Raw genomic sequence first — 20,535 nt, forward strand, 5'->3', positions numbered from 1 at the left:
CCTGAATGGATAGTTTTGGATCCAGCTTGGGTAGGAATTTAACCGCCACCATTTTTAATGGACATCTAGGCTTGTCTCCCAAGTGCCATCTGGCAGAGTTGAGCTTAGATTTATTTTTTCTTCATCTTTTATAATTAATGGAGTTATTCCTTGCAAAATTTCTGCCTTTCTACTTTCCTCCTTGTTGGTTTATCCTTTGCCTTTTCTCTTCATTGAGGATATTTTCTTCATTTCTGTTTACTTTCAAGTTCACAAATGCCAAATCGTCGAGGTGTGTTGGGGCCAGTGTTGCCACAGTTACTTTGAAAAAGTAATCCAATTACTGATTACTCCTTGAAAAAGTAACTTAGTTACTTTACTGATTATTCAATTGTAAAAGTAACTAAGTTAGATTACTAGTTACTTTTTTAGTTACTTTTCCCAGCTGCCGACAACAACCCTCTGCCACCTCAACATGACAATGATACCTGTTTTGCCAAAACTCACTTTATAGTCACCCTTTCTTGACTTCAATGAAAATAAATACTTGTTTTATAAAAAGTAAAATAAAGACCTCTTTCTTGACCTCATATTTAACTGTTGACAGCACTGTAACAGTAAAACTTGCAATTTCAAACCTACATTGTTTATAAATGTAACTATTAAATTCTAACATTTTTCTAACATTTAAATTCTCTCTAAACATTTTACTTGTCGAAATTATTATTTTAAGCAATATTAGTAGTTGTAGTAAAAAAACGGCTTCAAAACTGGACCTTTAATCTAGGGGTGTTGTGAGGGGGGGCAAATCCTTGCCCCACGCCCCCATTCAATCTGGATTCGCCCCTGCTTTGGCGTTTGAGCACAAAGAATGGATAACATTTATTTATGCAGAAAACATGACCAGATTTACAGGTAAGAAAGTTTTATTGCGTTTTCACATCATGTGGTCCTCAGAAAGAGAGTTTAGGTGCATTTGAGTGGAAAATAGTGTTAGTTGTTGACCCATCGCGGAGGATCAGCTGTTTTTAACGACCAGATACAGAGTGGCTCAGCTCAGAATTCTAAATAAAGGAGGAAAAAAGTATAAAAATGTCTTTGTAAAGCTCAGTGCAGGTGTGCTGATCACCACGCTTTAAGAGGTGAGGACGAGTTGAGCAGCTGCAAAAAACCGCGGATGAAAAGCTCACAGCTCGCTTAAAGTAGGCAGTTCAGTCGAACCCTGACCTCCTACCCACAGACCAAGTTTAATGCTGCTATTGACCCACAATGAAAAATAATAGTAACGCACAGTGACATGGAGAAGTAACTTTAATCTGATTACTGATTTGGAAAGATTAACGCGTTAGATTACTCGTTACTAGAAAAAAAGTGGTCAGATTAGAGTAACGCGTTACCGGCATCACTGGTTGGGGCCCTTTGCATTTGTTTCTAAAATAAATTTGTATATTAAAAAGAAAACCAGTACTAATGATCTTGAAACAAAAGTCTGTTGTATGAGTGCTTAATTGTTCGAGCAGATTTTCTTGTAAAATTGCAGACATGGTTTAGATTTGTAGCATTTTGTTTATTATCCCCTCTGTATTTCAGTTGTTAGCACGATAGCTCAAGAACCACTTGCTCAATTTCATTTCTATTTAGCATAAGGTGTACTTGGGAGATCCCCTAACACGTATTACTGATTTGTGAGGACCGGAGGGATATGCCATCTCCTGATGACTCTGTTTTTAAACAATCTTGCTGGTAAAATTTTGTGACAGTTGTCTTTATTATTTGTGAAAGTTTTGGGATGGGGGAAGCTTCTGCACTGTTTTGTATTTCGGAATACAGCTCAGGTTGTTGTTGTTGTTGTTTTTCAGGGTGAAGAAAGTGAAGACTTCCTGGCCATCAGTAGAGCTATGGAGGAGATCGTTGATGATCCTGTGGATTGCTATTGGCTGATCAAATGTTTCGTCAATCAGTTTCACACAAAGTTCGGCGACTCTGTCCCTCATCTCGTAAGTGTTCGCACAGAACAGCCTGTAAACTACAATTTTCAGTTTTCAAGGTCATAGGTTAAAGTTAAGAAAAATATTGGAACCATTGAATGAGTTTTTATTCATAACTGTCAAAAAAGATCAAATTTCTTTCATATTTGAGAACATTATGTAGAATGGTATTTTTGACCTTCAAAAATTCAAAGTCAAAGTTGAACTGAAAAATTTATATTCTGTATTTAAATCTAATGTGTGGAAGTGGTGTATTGGGCCCTAGAATACAGCGAGTTCCCTTCTCAAGGTCACACAAAATATGAAAAATGTTCATGTTTCAATCAGTTTAGATCAGACTTGAATTTCAACAATCTGAAGTGCCATTTTGGTGAACTTTAAGTTTGAATTTTTAAGTGAAACCGCTTGCAAGACATTGTTGGCTTCATGCCAGAACTCTTTCAGAAATGTTTGATCAGACTTGAATTTTACTATTTTGAAGTTCTAGTTCGGTTGACGTTTATTTCACAGTGCGACATCAAAAGAAACTACTCTGTTGGCTCTCTGAGCGCAGCTCCAGTTAGTTCTGTGCAGAACGTTGCGGTGCTGTGTGTGGTTCCTTACAGTTCTGTGTGATCTGGTGCAGCCCAAAAGTCTGGAGCACTACCTGAGCCAGGAGGAGCCTCGGCTGCTGAACCACCTGAAGAGCATCGGTGCTTTGGCGCAGCTGCCCTACAACCTCTGGTTCAGGCGCTGCTTTGCTGGCTACTTGCCTGAATGCAGCCTACAGAGGTCAGAGGTCACATGACAAACCAATACCTGAAAGCTGCAGATTGAACATGATTTATATTTTAATTGAATATTTGTCGATGATTACTTCAGAAAGTCAAAATGTAGTTTGTTTGTTCACTGGTTATTTATTTCCTCATCATTTTGAATCAAACTGTTGTCATCATCGTCCTTTTAGAGTCTGGGACAAAGTGATCAGCGGCTCCTGTAAAATCCTGGTGTTTGTTGTGCTGGAAATCCTGCTGAGCTACAAGATCATGCTGATGGGCATCAGTCAAGCAGAAGGCGTGGTCAGGTTTCTGTGCAGCGTGAGTAACGTGACACTGCAGATTATACAGTTGTTACTTGAGCAACATGAGGCTGCAGATTTTACAGTTGTTGCGTGAGCGATGCTGCTTATTTTAAAGTGAGTGACGCAACGCTACAGATTTAAAGTTGTTGCGTGAGCAATGCTGCTTATTTTAAAGTTATGTGAGTGACGCGACGCTGCAGATTTAAAGTTTATTTTAAAGTTATGTGAGTGACGCGACGCTGCAGATTTAAAGTTGTTGCGTGAGCGATGCTGCTTATTTTAAAGTTATGTGAGTGACGCGATGCTGCAGATTTAAAGTTGTTGCGTGAGCGATGCTGCTTATTTTAAAGTTATGTGAGTGACGCGACGCTGCAGATTTAAAGTTGTTGCGTGAGCGATGCTGCTTATTTTAAAGTTATGTGAGTGACGCGACGCTGCAGATTTAAAGTTGTTGCGTGAGCGATGCTGCTTATTTTAAAGTTATGTGAGTGACGCGACGCTGCAGATTTAAAGTTGTTGCGTGAGCGATGCTGCTTATTTTAAAGTTATGTGAGTGACGCGACGCTGCAGATTTAAAGTTGTTGCGTGAGCGATGCTGCTTATTTTAAAGTTATGTGAGTGACACGACGCTGCAGATTTAAAGTTTATTTTAAAGTTATGTGAGTGACGCGACGCTGCAGATTTAAAGTTGTTGCGTGAGCGATGCTGCTTATTTTAAAGTTATGTGAGTGACGCGACGCTGCAGATTTAAAGTTGTTGCGTGAGCGATGCTGCTTATTTTAAAGTTATGTGAGTGACGCGACGCTGCAGATTTAAAGTTGTTGCGTGAGCGATGCTGCTTATTTTAAAGTTATGTGAGTGACGCGACGCTGCAGATTTAAAGTTGTTGCGTGAGCGATGCTGCTTATTTTAAAGTTATGTGAGTGACGCGACGCTGCAGATTTAAAGTTGTTGCGTGAGCGATGCTGCTTATTTTAAAGTTATGTGAGTGACACGACGCTGCAGATTTAAAGTTTATTTTAAAGTTATGTGAGTGACGCGACGCTGCAGATTTAAAGTTGTTGCGTGAGCGATGCTGCTTATTTTAAAGTGAGTGACGCAACGCTACAGATTTAAAGTTGTTGCGTGAGCAATGCTGCTTATTTTAAAGTTATGTGAGTGACGCGACGCTGCAGATTTAAAGTTTATTTTAAAGTTATGTGAGTGACGCGACGCTGCAGATTTAAAGTTGTTGCGTGAGCGATGCTGCTTATTTTAAAGTTATGTGAGTGACGCGATGCTGCAGATTTAAAGTTGTTGCGTGAGCGATGCTGCTTATTTTAAAGTTATGTGAGTGACGCGACGCTGCAGATTTAAAGTTGTTGCGTGAGCGATGCTGCTTATTTTAAAGTTATGTGAGTGACGCGACGCTGCAGATTTAAAGTTGTTGCGTGAGCGATGCTGCTTATTTTAAAGTTATGTGAGTGACGCGACGCTGCAGATTTAAAGTTGTTGCGTGAGCGATGCTGCTTATTTTAAAGTTATGTGAGTGACGCGACGCTGCAGATTTAAAGTTGTTGCGTGAGCGATGCTGCTTATTTTAAAGTTATGTGAGTGACGCGACGCTGCAGATTTAAAGTTGTTGCGTGAGCGATGCTGCTTATTTTAAAGTTATGTGAGTGACGCGACGCTGCAGATTTAAAGTTGTTGCGTGAGCGATGCTGCTTATTTTAAAGTTATGTGAGTGACGCGACGCTGCAGATTTAAAGTTGTTGCGTGAGCGATGCTGCTTATTTTAAAGTTATGTGAGTGACGCGACGCTGCCGATTTAAAGTTGTTGCGTGAGCGATGCTGCTTATTTTAAAGTTATGTGAGTGACGCGACGCTGCCGATTTTAAAGTTGCTGCATGAGCGATGCTGCCTATTTTAAAGTGAGTGACGCGACGCTGCCAATTTTAAAGTTGTTGCGTGAGTGATGCTGCCGATTTTAAAGTTGTTGCATGAGCGACACAACGCTGCCGATTTAAAGTTGTTGCATGAGCGATGCTGCTTATTTTAAAGTGAGTGAGGTGACACTGCTGATTTACGTTGTTGCGTGAGCAATGCTGCTTATTTTAAAGTTATGTGAGTGACGCAACGCTGCCATTTTTAAAGTTATGTGAGTGACGTGACGCTGCAGACTTAAATTTGTTGCGTGAGCGATGCTGCCGATTTTACAGTTGTTGCATCTGCGCCGCTGCCAATTTTAAAGTTGTTGCGTGAGCGCCGCTGCCAATTTTAAAGATGTTGCGTGAGCGATGCTGCTTATTTTAAAGTGAGTGACGCAACGCTGCTGATTTAAAGTTGTTGCGTGAGCAATGCTGCTTATTTTAAAGTTATGTGAGTGACGCGACGCTGCAGATTTAAAGTTGTTTATTTTAAAGTTATGTGAGTGACGCGACGCTGCAGATTTAAAGTTGTTGCGTGAGCGATGCTGCTTATTTTAAAGTTATGTGAGTGACGCGACGCTGCAGATTTAAAGTTGTTGCGTGAGCGATGCTGCTTATTTTAAAGTTATGTGAGTGACGCGACGCTGCCGATTTAAAGTTGTTGCGTGAGCGATGCTGCTTATTTTAAAGTTATGTGAGTGACGCGACGCTGCCGATTTAAAGTTGTTGCGTGAGCGATGCTGCTTATTTTAAAGTTATGTGAGTGACGCGACGCTGCCGATTTTAAAGTTGCTGCATGAGCGATGCTGCCTATTTTAAAGTTGTTGCATGAGCGACGCGACGCTGCCGATTTTAAAGTTGCTGCATGAGCGATGCTGCCTATTTTAAAGTTGTTGCATGAGCGACACAACGCTGCCGATTTAAAGTTATTGCATGAGCGATGCTGCTTATTTTAAAGTGAGTGAGGTGACACTGCTGATTTACGTTGTTGCGTGAGCAATGCTGCTTATTTTAAAGTTATGTGAGTGACGCAACGCTGCCATTTTTAAAGTTATGTGAGTGACGTGACGCTGCAGACTTAAATTTGTTGCGTGAGCGCCGCTGCCAATTTTAAAGATGTTGCGTGAGCGACGCTGCCAATTTTAAAGTTGTTGCGTGAGCGACGCTGCCAATTTTAAAGTTGTTGCGTGAGCGCCGCTGCCAATTTTAAAGATGTTGCGTGAGCGACGCTGCAGATTTAAAGTTGTAAAATTATGTGAGTGACACGATGATGCACATTTAAAGTTGTTGCGTGAGCGATGCAACGCTGCAAGTTTAAAGTTGTTACGTTAGAGGCGTGACGCTGCAGATTTAAAGATGTTACATGACAGATTTGACGCTGCAGATTTAAAGTTATGTGAGCGACACGATGATGCACATTTAAAGTTGTTACGTGACAGATGTGACGCTGCAGGTTTAAAGTTGTTGCGTGAGCGACGCGACGCTGCAGGTTTAAAGTTGTTGCGTAAGAGATGTGACACTGCAGATTTAAAGTTGTTACTTGAGCAACATGAGGCTGCATATTTAAAGTTGTTGCGTGAGCGATGCTGCTTATTTTAAAGTTATGTGACCGAGGCGACGCTGCAGATTTAAAGTTGTTGCATGAGCGATGCTGCTTATTTTAAAGTTATGTGAGTGACGCGACGCTGCAGATTTAAAGTTGTTGCGTGAGCGGTGCTGCTTATTTTAAAGTTATGTGAGTGACGCGACGCTGCAGATTTAAAGTTGTTGCGTGAGCGATGCTGCTTATTTTAAAGTTATGTGAGTGACGCGACGCTGCAGATTTAAAGTTGTTGCGTGAGCGATGCTGCTTATTTTAAAGTTATGTGAGTGACGCGACGCTGCAGATTTAAAGTTGTTGCGTGAGCGATGCTGCTTATTTTAAAGTTATGTGAGTGACGCGACGCTGCCGATTTAAAGTTGTTGCGTGAGCGATGCTGCTTATTTTAAAGTTATGTGAGTGACGCGACGCTGCCGATTTTAAAGTTGCTGCATGAGCGATGCTGCCTATTTTAAAGTGAGTGACGCGACGCTGCCAATTTTAAAGTTGTTGCGTGAGTGATGCTGCCGATTTTAAAGTTGTTGCATGAGTGACACAACGCTGCCGATTTAAAGTTGTTGCATGAGCGATGCTGCTTATTTTAAAGTGAGTGAGGTGACACTGCTGATTTACGTTGTTGCGTGAGCAATGCTGCTTATTTTAAAGTTATGTGAGTGACGCAACGCTGCCATTTTTAAAGTTATGTGAGTGACGTGACGCTGCAGACTTAAATTTGTTGCGTGAGCGATGCTGCCGATTTTACAGTTGTTGCATCTGCGCCGCTGCCAATTTTAAAGTTGTTGCGTGAGCGCCGCTGCCAATTTTAAAGATGTTGCGTGAGCGATGCTGCTTATTTTAAAGTGAGTGACGCAACGCTGCTGATTTAAAGTTGTTGCGTGAGCAATGCTGCTTATTTTAAAGTTATGTGAGTGACGCGACGCTGCAGATTTAAAGTTGTTTATTTTAAAGTTATGTGAGTGACGCGACGCTGCAGATTTAAAGTTGTTGCGTGAGCGATGCTGCTTATTTTAAAGTTATGTGAGTGACGCGACGCTGCCGATTTAAAGTTGTTGCGTGAGCGATGCTGCTTATTTTAAAGTTATGTGAGTGACGCGACGCTGCCGATTTTAAAGTTGCTGCATGAGCGATGCTGCCTATTTTAAAGTGAGTGACGCGACGCTGCCAATTTTAAAGTTGTTGCGTGAGTGATGCTGCCGATTTTAAAGTTGTTGCATGAGCGACACAACGCTGCCGATTTAAAGTTGTTGCATGAGCGATGCTGCTTATTTTAAAGTGAGTGAGGTGACACTGCTGATTTACGTTGTTGCGTGAGCAATGCTGCTTATTTTAAAGTTATGTGAGTGACGCAACGCTGCCATTTTTAAAGTTATGTGAGTGACGTGACGCTGCAGACTTAAATTTGTTGCGTGAGCGCCGCTGCCAATTTTAAAGATGTTGCGTGAGCGACGCTGCCAATTTTAAAGTTGTTGCGTGAGCGCCGCTGCCAATTTTAAAGATGTTGCGTGAGCGACGCTGCAGATTTAAAGTTGTAAAATTATGTGAGTGACACGATGATGCACATTTAAAGTTGTTGCGTGAGCGATGCAACGCTGCAAGTTTAAAGTTGTTACGTTAGAGACGTGACGCTGCAGATTTAAAGATGTTACATGACAGATTTGACGCTGCAGATTTAAAGTTATGTGAGCGACACGATGATGCACATTTAAAGTTGTTACGTGACAGATGTGACGCTGCAGGTTTAAAGTTGTTGCGTGAGCGACGCGACGCTGCAGGTTTAAAGTTGTTGCGTAAGAGATGTGACACTGCAGATTTAAAGTTGTTACTTGAGCAACATGAGGCTGCATATTTAAAGTTGTTGCGTGAGCGATGCTGCTTATTTTAAAGTTATGTGACCGACGCGACGCTGCAGATTTAAAGTTGTTGCATGAGCGACACAACGCTGCAGATTTAAAGCTGTTGCGTGAGCGATGCTGCTTATTTTAAAGTTATGTGAGTGACGTGACGCTGCCAATTTTAAAGTTGTTGCGTGAGCGATGCTGCTTATTTTAAAGTGAGTGATGCAACGCTGCTGATTTAAAGTTGTTGCGTGAGCAGTGCTGCTTATTTTAAAGTTATGGGTGACGCGACGCTGCAGATTTAAAGTTGTTGCGTGAGCGATGCTGCTTATTTGAAAGTTATGTGAGTGACGTGACGCTGCAGATTTAAAGTTGTTGCGTGAGCGATGCTGCTTATTTTAAAGTTATGTGAGTGACGCGACGCTGCAGATTTAAAGTTGTTGCGTGAGCGATGCTGCTTATTTTAAAGTTATGTGAGTGACACGACGCTGCCGATTTTAAAGTTGCTGCATGAGCGATGCTTAGGGTGGTCCATAAAAATGGTCAAAATTTTTTTTTCAAAAAACTTCGTCTCACCCTCTAAATTTGTTGTACCTAACATAAAAACACATCATGTACAATTTCATAAAACTCTAATAATTTTTACTGGTAGCACACAGCCCTTAAAGATTTTACTCGCAATAACTTTGTCATATAGTATGGTCATTTCCAGATATTTCCAAATTATTTCTGTCAGTTTAATATTGATATGTCAGAACAGAAATTATGGCAATACATTGGAAAATCAAATCTTTTCATATCCCATAAAATAGTTAACACTAAAACATGAATTGTGAGATGCAGTTCTTCTCGTACATGTATCATGCTCCTACAATACCTACATACTGGGGTAGCGAAGATTTTGTAACAATCAAACATTGCATTTTCATTTTATTGATGAAATACTGTTTCATTATTGATAAATTTAAATAAGTCTATGCTTTATATATTTCCACATATATTTTCATCTAGCTCCAAACAATAATATTCTTTATGCATTGCAGTACTTAATATTCCAAAAATGTATGAATCGGCACAAGAACCAATTATACAGCTGTGTAACATAAGAGAACATCCTTTACATGATAATGATATTTAAGTTGCTTGCATCATGACCAAGACTTGCTGCCGTTTCAGTCAGAATATATATATATTGTATGGCCTTGCCTTACAATATAAAGCACCTTGGGGCAACTGTTTGTTGTGATTTGGCGCTATATAAAAAAATTGATTGATTGATTGATATAGGTGGCACTTCTGTCTGTTGTTTTGGTCCTATCCAATGCTGCTGCAAGTCCTGGTGTTACAACAGCTTTAATTTTACTGGCTTTTTGTGGCACTGGCATAACAAATTCTTCATCTGGACTTTCTGTGTTCTCTTCACTCTGGCTGGAGACAGTGTCAGGTAGTGAGACATTAGATGGTCCAGGCTCCTCCAGTTTCTCTTTGTATTTTGCTTCTGCAGCTTTCCTTTTTTCTGCTCTTTGTTCTTTGGCAGTTTGTATTTTATCTATGCCTGCCATGCATCCTCTACCTTTCTCTCGCTGAGCAAGTAGGAACTGTCTGTCATCTTCAAACTTTATCATTATTAGGACATCCTGATGTGCCATGTCAAACAAGTCCTCCAAAGATTCACAAAACACTGTTTCATCTTTCTTCTGCTTGTCTGTATTGCGATTCTTGGTCTTTTTCAATGTTTTCCATTTTCCGAACACCTTTTCTAACTTTGTGATCAGATGCTGCTTTGCCCTCAGTGGGATTCTAGCTCTCTCCCAAAAAGGAATTGCCATGTCTATAGAGGTCACAGCAGCATCATGGACAGTTTTCTTCAAATCAGTGTGTTTGAAGAAAAATACCTTGAGTATTTGCCCATTTGAGGGCAATTTGTTTCCCTTTATTTCAGTCGGTGGAACCAATAAGGTGTACAAATGTTCTACTTCTAGTAGCTGACATGTTTTACTGAAGTTTCCAGTTAATGGTTAAGCATGTTAAGTCAGCAAGTGTCTCTTTTTACATTTATCTCATGTTAGATTCACCAATCACCAAAGATCTGAAAGAAAAGAAGCTGTGAATTGAAGCAAAATTTTCAGCTTGTAGCCTAAAATAACATTTTTGAAAGTATGTTGTTTGTGAGAAATATTTAAACCCAGGTATAGTTTTAAATTGAATATAAAATTATACTTTAGTTACACTCAGGTGGTTAACTTCTATCCTCTTTATAAGTGATGTGATTAGATACTGGATAATGGATAACCTATTGCACGGACACTCGGGCAGCGATAACTGATATATTTACAACCTTCAGCTATGATGTGCTACCTCTAAATATTAATGTATGACAAAAATATTTGGCAGGCTTTCTTTTTTCCCAAAGCATCATAAAATGAAGGGGTGAGAGTAATGAATTTCCAGCTTTTATTTTTTTGAACCACCCTAACGATGCTGCTTATTTTAAAGTGAGTGACGCGACACTGCCAATTTTAAAGTTGTTGCAGGAGCGACACAACGCTGCCGATTTAAAGTTGTTGCGTGAGCGATGCTGCTTATTTTAAAGTGAGTGAGGTGACGCTGCCATTTTTAAAGCTATGTGAGTGACGTGACGCTGCATATTTAAAGTTGTTGCTTGAGCAATGCTGCTTATTGTAAAGTTATGTGAGTGACGCGACGCTGCCAATGTTAAAGTTGTTGCTTGAGCGATGCTGCTTATTTTAAAGTGAGCGACACGACGCTGCCAATTTAAAGTTGTTGCATGAGCAATGCTGCTTATTTTAAAGTTATGTGAGCAACATGGTGTCGCACATTTAAAGTTGTTGCGTGAGCGACGTGACGCTGCAGACTTAAATTTGTTGCGTGAGCGATGCTGCCGATTTTAAAGTTGTTGCATCTGCGCCGCTGCCAATTTTAAAGATGTTGCGTGAGCGACGCTGCAGATTTAAAGATGTTGCGTGAGCGACGCTGCAGATTTAAAGATGTTGCGTGAGCGACGCTGCACATTTAAAGTTGTTGCGTGAGCAAAATGCTGCTTATTTTAAAGTTGTTGCGTGAGCGACGCAACGCTGCAAGTTTAAAGTTGTTACGTTAGAGACGTGACGCTGCAGATTTAAAGATGTTGCATGAGCGACGTGACGCTGCAGATTTAAAGTTATGTGAGTGACACGATGATGCATATATAAAGTTGTTACGTGAGCGACGTGATGATGCAGGTTTAAAGTTGTTACGTGACAGATTTGATGCTGCAGATTTAAAGTTATGTGAGCGACACGATGATGCACTTTTAAAGTTGTTACGTGGGCGACGTGACGCTGCAGATTTAAAGATGTTGCGTGAGCGACGTGACGCTGCAGATTTAAAGTTATGTGAGTGACACGATGATGCAGATATAAAGTTGTTACGTGAGCGACGTGACGCTGCAGATTTAAAGTTGTTGAGTGAGCGACGTGACGCTGCAGATTTAAAGTTGTTATGTGAGCGACGTGACACTGCAGATTTAAAGTTGTTGCGTGAGCGATGTGACGCTTCAGATTTAAAGTTATGCAAGTGACACGATGATGCAGATTTAAAGTTATTACGTGAGCGACGTGACACTGCAGATTTAGTTGTTGCGTGAGCGATGTGACGCTACAGATTTAAAGTTGTTACGTGAGCGACGTGACGCTGGAGGTTTAAAGTTGTTACGTGAGAGATTTGACGCTGCAGATTTAAAGGTATGTGAGCGACACGATGATGCAGATTTAAAGTTATGTGAGTGACGCGACGCTGCCGATTTTAAAGTTGTTCCGTCAGTGACATTATGGTTGGTGGTTGATAGAATGGCCGGTCTGCTGAATAAAGTGCACACAAGGCAGAGTATATAAAAAATGTGTGTGCCCTGTTGAGGTGGAGATCAGAAGCATGTGAGGTGGCAAGTGTGGAGCGACATATTTAAATAAATAAAACAAAACTAGAGCATCAGCTCATCTCTTAATCCACTTTAAAGCAGTACTGGACCCACTCACAGCGTACGTCTGAAGCCTGACTGATCCAGAATATGTTCATGGTTTGTTTAATGGACATGTCACATGTGTTTTAACATCCCAGTTAACAACACAACATCAAAGTTCTCATGATTGTAAGTCCCCCTGCACACATGCGCTCATAATTAGTGGTTTCTGATGTTTTTTTATTCCTCTCCCGAAGCGAGGAAACAGGTGCATTTCCGAAAAAGTCTCACTTGGCATTTATCTGCGTGTGACGTAGTTAAGAGCAAAACAGAAACATCCCAGACAGAGACAGACAGAACAAAACGAATGAGGTTATGTGTGATAACGAAGCTTCAGAGCTTTTCTTTGAAAGCAGCGGCTTGGATTTACAGATGAGATGACACTCTTCACCCCAAAACTCTTAACTTTTTCAGAGTCAATTTCAATTTTTTTTTCAATTTATTTTCATTTATATAGCGCCAAATCACAACAGAGTTGCCTCAAAGCGCTTCACACAGGTAAAATTCGACACAGTCTGTTGGATTTTGGAACTTAAAGTGTTATGACGCTGCTGTTTGTGCCACAGCTGCTGGTTTACTGTGCGGACGTGCCTGGACACGCAGATATGTCTCGTATTGGAAAAACTCAAAAGATGCTATTTTCAGGAGATAATGGACTCTCTAATGTGCCACGATCATGACAGAGGTTGAGTTGAAGGCAGAGCTGCGATCGGACATTATGACAGAACCCGAGAGCGAGTGGACCTGGACATTATTGTCTGGCCGAGTGGAACTTCAAAATGATCTTTGGCTGTGGATCCGAGTATGGACGAGTGGACCGTTACATGGTTGTTGATCTCAATTGTGATTGTGCATGCGTGAAGGCTTGTGTAGGCTTGTTTTTGTTGTGGACTAATTTGGAAATCTTTACACTGAGTGAGTGGAATGTTACTTTTTTTTTCATAGTAGAGAAGCTTGAATCTTCGACTGGACTGGGTTGCTTGACGTGAGGACGTTTCGCTTCAAATCGCAGAAGCTTCCTCAGCTAAAATTCTTGCTCTGGTGGTCTGACTTCTGTCTTGACTCTTGTAGAGAAGAATAATCAAGAAGTCACAAAAGCTGGAGTTTTAAACCCAACTAGACCCCTCCTACCGTGAGCAGACTGCTATAGGCTAGTGACTAAACAATAGCTCTAATTAGCACCTATTGTGCTCTAGTTAGCACCCTCCTGATGACAGGGCAGCTGTCCTTCCTAATGATGGGATGGACCCTCTCATGATGGCTCCCTTGACGACTCTGCTGATGACGTGAATGACTCATTACCATGAACAAAAGACTGAAACTGCTTTGACCTGAGTACCCCATTGTAAACAGGGGATAAAGCGTGTCTCAGACCCCCTCCCCGGTTAAGGCTGGGTTTCAAACGTTTCACAAAGAATGCCTCCTTCACCCCTCTCTCAAACCATTTCTTCTCTCTGGCTAATATTTTAACTTCCTTGTCCTCAAACGTGTGGTTAGTGTCTTTAAGGTCGAGATGAACTGCAGACTGAGGTCCACTGGCGCCCTCTCTGCGGTGCTGGTATAGCCTTTTGTGTAAAGGTTGCTTCGTTTCACCTATGTAGGGTTCGTTACAGTTTTCCTGACATCTGATAGAATACACTACATTGCTCTGTTTGTAACTAGGGATCCTGTCCTTAGGGTGAACTAATTTCTGTCTCAAGGTGTTAACCGGTTTAAAGTGGGATTTTGTGCTGTCTGAACATCCTCTGTAGTTTTTCCCCTACCCCTGCTAAATAAGGGAGAGACACTCTCCTGTCTATCTGGTCTCTTTGTTCTCTGGGACTTCTGCACTTTGTCCAGGGACCATCGTGGGTACCCACATACTGTGAGGGCTTTCCGGACAAGTTGTTGTTCTTTAGCCCTTCCCTCTGGAGTTGTGGGCACCTTTAGGGCTCTGTGTTGATGCGTCCTGATCACCCCGAGCTTGTGTTCAAGGGGGTGGTTTGAGGCAAAGAGCAGATATTGGTCAGTGTGTGTTGGTTTTCTGTAAACCCCTGTCTGGAGCTGCCTGTTCTCTCCAATCGTAACATCACAGTCCAAGAAGGCTAAATGGTTGTTTCTGGCATCCTCACTTGTGAACTTGATGTTGGTGTCCACCGAGTTGATGTGTTCTGTAAAGTCCTCAACTTCCTGTTGCTTGATTTTAACCCATGTGTCATCAACATATCTGAACCAGTGACTGGGAGAGATGTCCGTGAAAGACGTCAAGGCTGTCTTCTCCACTCGCTCCATGTACAGATTGGCCACAATGGGGGATACCGGAGACCCCATCGCACAACCATGAATCTGCCTGTAGTAATTCCCCGTAACAGGAAATATGTGGTGTTAAGACAGATCTCCAAGAGTTGGCAGATGTGGTCTGGTGTGAGTTTGGTCCTTTCAAGTAGTGACACATCCTTCAGCAGTCTCTGCCTCACAGCTGAGACAACCTCAGCGGTGGGGATGCAGCTGAACAACGAAGTCACATCAAATGACACGATTGTTTCATCTGCCTCCAGCTGCAGTTCCTTGATCTTGTTCACAAAATTGCCTGAGTTTTGTGGATTTTGGGCAGTCCATAGATGCACGGAGTGGCGTCCCCAGGGTACAGTCTGTAGTATGTTTGTCTGTCGATGAGTCCCTCTTTCTCCAGGTTTTGGAGGTAGGTAATGATTTTCTTCTTACAGCCGCTCGTGGGGTCTCTCTTCAGACGTTCGTATGTATTGGAGTCACTGAGCAAGTTGTTGATCTTGGCCTCGTAGTCCGATGTGTTCAGGACCACCGTGCATCTGTCTTTATCCGCTGGCAGGATAAGGATGCTTTGGTCCTTTTGCCAGACAGACATACTACAGACTGTACCCTGGGGATGCCACTCCGTGCATCTATGGACCGCCCAAAATCCACAAACAGGACATGCCACTCAGGCCTATTGTATGTAGCACAGATTCCATCACGTACAATTTGGCCAAGCATCTCAAGTGGATTTTGGCTCCTCTAGTGGGTAACTCAGACCACCATGTGGAGAACACACAAGATTTTGTGAACAAGATCAAGGACCTGCAGCTGGAGGCAGATGAAACAATCGTGTCATTTGATGTGACTTCGTTGTTCACCTGCATCCCCACCGCTGAGGCCGTCTCAGCTGTGAGGCAGAGACTTCTAGAGGATGTGTCTCTACTTGAAAGGACCAAACTCACACCAGACCACATCTGCCAACTCTTGGAGATCTGTCTCAACACCACGTACGCGTATTTCCTGTTTAGGGGGAATTACTACAGGCAGATTCATGGTTGTGCGATGGGGTCTCCGGTTATCCCCCATTGTACACAAAAACTTTTTTTTTTTTCATCTTTTGTTTTGTGTTCTTTTCAGCTATTTACGTTGAGTGTTTGTGTGTGTGTGTGTGTGTGTGTGCGCGCACAGGAGCTGTTTTAACCCCCAATTTAGACGGACGTCTGACTGAATTTGCACAATTCCTTCCTCAGCTAATCAGTATTAAGCTTGTCGGCTCTCTCAAATGTTGTAAAACTGTCAATCTCTATAAGGAACTTTTTAAAAGAGAATGTTGAATAATCCCATAATAATAATAATAATAATAAAAACAGCTGACATGTGGGTTAAAATGGCTGTTACGCTGTTTATTGCTGCTTAATGGACATGGAATGTCTCTGTGATGACACAGATATATTTATTAGGTTTTTCACATTTATATACAACACTTATTAGCGTTTTTAACAGGCTGTGTTTATGACTAATTGCCGCAGGTGCACAAAACCTTATCACAGCTGCTCCTTTTACCGTGACTGCATCAAACTGAACAGTTATCACTTAATAACGAGTCATCAAAACATGATATCACACTTGTGTAAACTTGGAATCTGTGCCTCAGCTCATTGAAGCGCACGCTGGGACACTTCTAGTAACTACAGCACCTGTCAGAAACAGCCGAGTACTCACGTGTCGTTTGTTTTCTGAAGTCTCCATAGCTGTTTGCTGCGAATGCCTTATACTTTGAAACCGGTCATGGAAGTGCACAAAGTAATCCCGGTGGATTATCGGATGGCCACTAACAGCCTAAATCTAAATTGTTATGATTTCAGGCAACATTGCCTTTAAGGTCGTCCTTCTGTTGAAGGTGTCACGGATCACAAAACCCATGGTTCAGATCAGATACAGATTTTAAACCATGGATCGGGTCTTTTTCCCAGATTAGCAAAAAAGGACAAATACTACTTTGTTTACCATTAATAATAATTATAACTAGGACTGCAAGCAGTCATATATGAGCCCTTGTGTCTGTGCCACCGCCTCTCCGGGCCAGCGCGATTTCTGTTCAGGGGCCGACCCTCATCACACATGTGAAGTTGCAAGTCAGTCAGACAAAGCATTAAGGAGTTGTCATGACTTGATGTTCCATGGCGAAGGGTCAAAATGGCGGCACCCATAGCGGCCACACCCTTCAACATAGAATAAAAATTTTGATAACTTTTGATCAGTATAGTCTCTAGATGATCGGAATGAAATTTGAAGTGAAATGGACAAAATCCCTAGGAGGAGTTTGTTCAAATACAACGTGTGGAAATCATGCCGACTTCTTGTTTGGATTAGACCAGTGGTGCAAGAGACTTTTGTATGTCTGTGCAAGTCACGTGTACCAATTTTCATCTCCCTACTCCAAAAAACAAAACCCTATGGGGAGGGCATTTTGAAAGTTGCAAGGGGGCGCTATGGAGGCATTTTGCCCCGCCCATAGGCGATGCCCCTATCACATTAAAGAGGTTGTAATTCTTGACCTGTGTATCAATGTTCATGATTATATGGCAGAATTAAAGCCATCAAAAGGAAGAACGTAATTTCATGGTGACGGTTTGATATTCGGCACACCACCACATGGACGCCATTACTCGTAGCTTCACAGCGATCATCGCCTACGTTCACCAACTTGTTCTACATGTTTTAGAAGTGGAATGAAGTAGATGGGGTTAACTATGTGACATCAGTACCTGTTATGTCGCATTCACACCTGCCGCGATCAGACGCTACAAATTTGTGTGGGTCGCCAGGCGACGGACACGCCTCCTTCGCCCGGTGTGTCGCTCTGCTTGGGTGGACTTTCGCTGCAAAAATTTACCCCGGTGCATCATCAAATAGGAGGAGCTTCCATTCCGCTCGCCGGCTCCGGTTGTCAGTCAAGCTAACATGACGGACCTTGATCACACGGAGCGAGTTGCTGTGGAAAGCTCCCAATACAGAGAGTATCATTATTTGCTGCAGGAGCTGTGTCTGGGTGATGGCCGCTTTCAGCGGTCCTTCCACCTCTGCGGGACCCAGTTTCAGGATCAACTGTCCCGTTCGCGCGCGCACATGTAAATAAAAAAAAAAAAAACGTCCGCTGCTTGCTGCAGCTGGCTCTTCCCCCAAAAAACTGTCATAATTGTGTTTAGAAACCAGTCACCATTTGTTTTATTATACATCTGTGTAGTTAATTAATAAAATATTCTCTACAGACGATTCGCTCGCGCTCGCACGTCAAAAAAAAAAGAAAAGGAAAAAGCTCCGCTCCCGCTGCTGCAAGTAGGGCTGCTGCTCGCTCCAAAAACTCTGTCATAATTGTGTTTAGAAACCAGTCACCATTTGCTTTATTATACAGCTGTGTAGTTAATAAGTAAAATAATCTCCAGGACAATTAACGCGCGCGCGCACGTAAAATAAAAATAAAAAGAAACTCCGCTCCCCGCTGCTGTGGTGCTGCTGTTCGCTCCAAAAACTCTGTCATGATTGTGAAATAAAGGACAAAAGAGACATAAGTTCTGCTCACAGGCTGCTACCAGAGACAGGACATGTTTACATCTTCAGTCAGACTCCAGACATCTCCACGTCACTACATATTCAGTCCCTGATTGGTCATCGCGGCGCGACGAGACGAAAAAGTTCAGATTTTTGAACTTGGGGAGGAGGGCAACGCGACGCAATATCGCGCCACAAATGCGCAAAATGCTCAAAATCGCTTCACTCGCGTCCATCGCGTCGCGCTGCGCGGTTTGGCGCCAAAACGCGTCCTTACATAGGGATTACATAGCAACCTGTGGCTGCAGTTGCTCGCGTCGCGCCCGGTGTGAACGCGGCATTAAAGTAAAAATAGGACATTTCCTGTTACCACCGGGGGGCGCTATGAGTTAGGTGGGATGTTAATATATGCAGGTGTTCAGGACGGAGACCTCATCATGTCCAGCAAGTTTGAAAGATCTACGAAGTATGTGGGCGTGACAGCAGTTCGAAGTGAAATGGCGTGGTCCGAAACGCTCGCCAAAGTTTGATAAACTGTAGCAGCCACGCCTTTTGACCTACAGAAATTCTGTTTGATAACTTTTGATCAGCATGGGGTCATGATGATGTGTACCAAATTTGAAGACAATTGGATGAAATCCCTAGGATGAGTTCGTTCAAATGCAAGTAGTGGAAATGGCCAAAAACGGCAAAAATTACCTCAAAATCGAAAATTAAAATCAAAATGGCCAACTTCCTGTCAACATTTTACCATGACGTTAAGAGACATTTTGTGTGTCCCAGCATGGTAAATATGTGTACCAAATTTCGTCAGGCTATGACAAAAAAAAAAAAAAAAAAAAAAAAAAACCAATGTGGAGGGTTTTTTGAAAATTTGTAGGGGGCGCCATTTCATCGCAAGCATGTGAGCGACCCCCAAAATATCGAATTTCAGATCCGGCCGGACAACTTCGCAAAGTGAGTTTTGGAGCATGGGAAAGGGGTGAAATTGGGGCTTGAAAAGTGTAAAGACTAATAATAAATAAATAAATAAATAATAAACAGCACAATTCCAATACGGTCCTCGTAGGACTTTGTCCTACCCAGGCCCTAACAAGAGCAGTCAGTGATTTCTGACATCTGCCAATCCGGATCCGGATTAACGCCAAAATTTAACAGTGTCTTCCATGCCCTAATATCTATCTGTGAAATTTTCTTCAAAATCTGTGCAGTAGTGTTGACGTAATCCTGCTAACAGACAGACAAATAAATAAACACCGACGATTTTATTACGTCCTTGGCGGATGTAATAAAAAGAAAGCAAAGGCTATACGCCCAACCATTGGGCAGATAAGTCATACATTGAACATTACATGCACAACCGCTGGGCAGATAAATATGTCTTATCTTATTCGCCCAACCATGATCGTGTACTTGACATGTTTTGTGCATCTAAACTACGTTTTTTACACCACTTTTTAAGGCTCTATTGCGGCGTATGTTTGACACATTTAACGGCACCATCTTTAATTACTGCGAAAACACCGCAATGGATCAAAACAGACAAACTTCATAAGCATTTTGAACGGAAGCCTGTTAACGACGACAAAACAGTTTTTGAACAAAATGCTGCTTGTTGGCTTTAAGATGGTGTTAGTTTGACACAGTTCCCTGGGTGTGATGAGCCAAACAGAACCACTTTAGATCACAGCCCCTCCGCGGGGTGCGAACCCTCCTGCAGCCGGCGAAAAAATATCCGCCTTTTTCCCCTCCCGCGGTGAAACCGGAAGTGAGTTTACAAGCACGCTCATTGGTTGGTTGTGGTTGGGCGTATATGCTCGCGTATTTACTTTATTGAACCAACGGTTGGGCGTATAGCCACTCCGTAAAAAGAACTATTGTGTCATGCATCAATGTTTTTAAAAGAACGACTGTGTACGTTATTGCAGGAAGGCTGTTTTCACTCTATAAATTCTGAGATTCACTGATTAAAAACAGTGTTTCAGGTTTCCAGTAAAATGAATTTTATGTCTGAAAATGCACTAAACATTATTTCATGTTTGAATTTTAAGAACTTTCTCCTTCAGAGTGGCGCAGCAGCCCAGTCAAATCGAGCTGGAAGTGGCCTGTTTTTGGGCTGTGAGGTGCTTTTTCAAAAATTTAAATTTTTGTTTGTTCATCATCTTTTATAAACATCAAATTTTTTTTTTCCTCCTTTCAGATTCCGCAGGAAAACACAGACGCCATCGTGACTAAAGGCATCGACTTGTGGCATAAATACTGTGGTAACCCGGTACACGCTGTGTAGCCACAGGTATCTACAGGAACCAGAGAACCGGACCTGCAGGTGAGCCGCGAACCCGC

The 20,535-nt window shown here is 42.1% G+C and overlaps 1 protein-coding gene across 1 annotated transcript in view; it reads left to right on the forward strand.

Moving 5' to 3' along the window:
- tbc1d7 (TBC1 domain family, member 7) overlaps positions 1–20,535 on the forward strand; it is a 31,473-nt gene extending 10,938 nt beyond the window's left edge. The window contains exons 5-8 of the mRNA XM_034179379.1: positions 1,839–1,976; positions 2,593–2,738; positions 2,914–3,043; positions 20,393–20,535. Of these exons, the coding sequence (XP_034035270.1) occupies positions 1,839–1,976; positions 2,593–2,738; positions 2,914–3,043; positions 20,393–20,479 (501 nt within the window). The 3' untranslated portion in view covers positions 20,480–20,535. The remainder of the gene's footprint in view (positions 1–1,838; positions 1,977–2,592; positions 2,739–2,913; positions 3,044–20,392) is intronic.

The sequence above is a fragment of the Thalassophryne amazonica genome, chromosome 10 (genome assembly GCF_902500255.1).
Source record: "Thalassophryne amazonica chromosome 10, fThaAma1.1, whole genome shotgun sequence".
Classification (NCBI taxonomy): Eukaryota; Metazoa; Chordata; class Actinopteri; order Batrachoidiformes; family Batrachoididae; genus Thalassophryne; species Thalassophryne amazonica.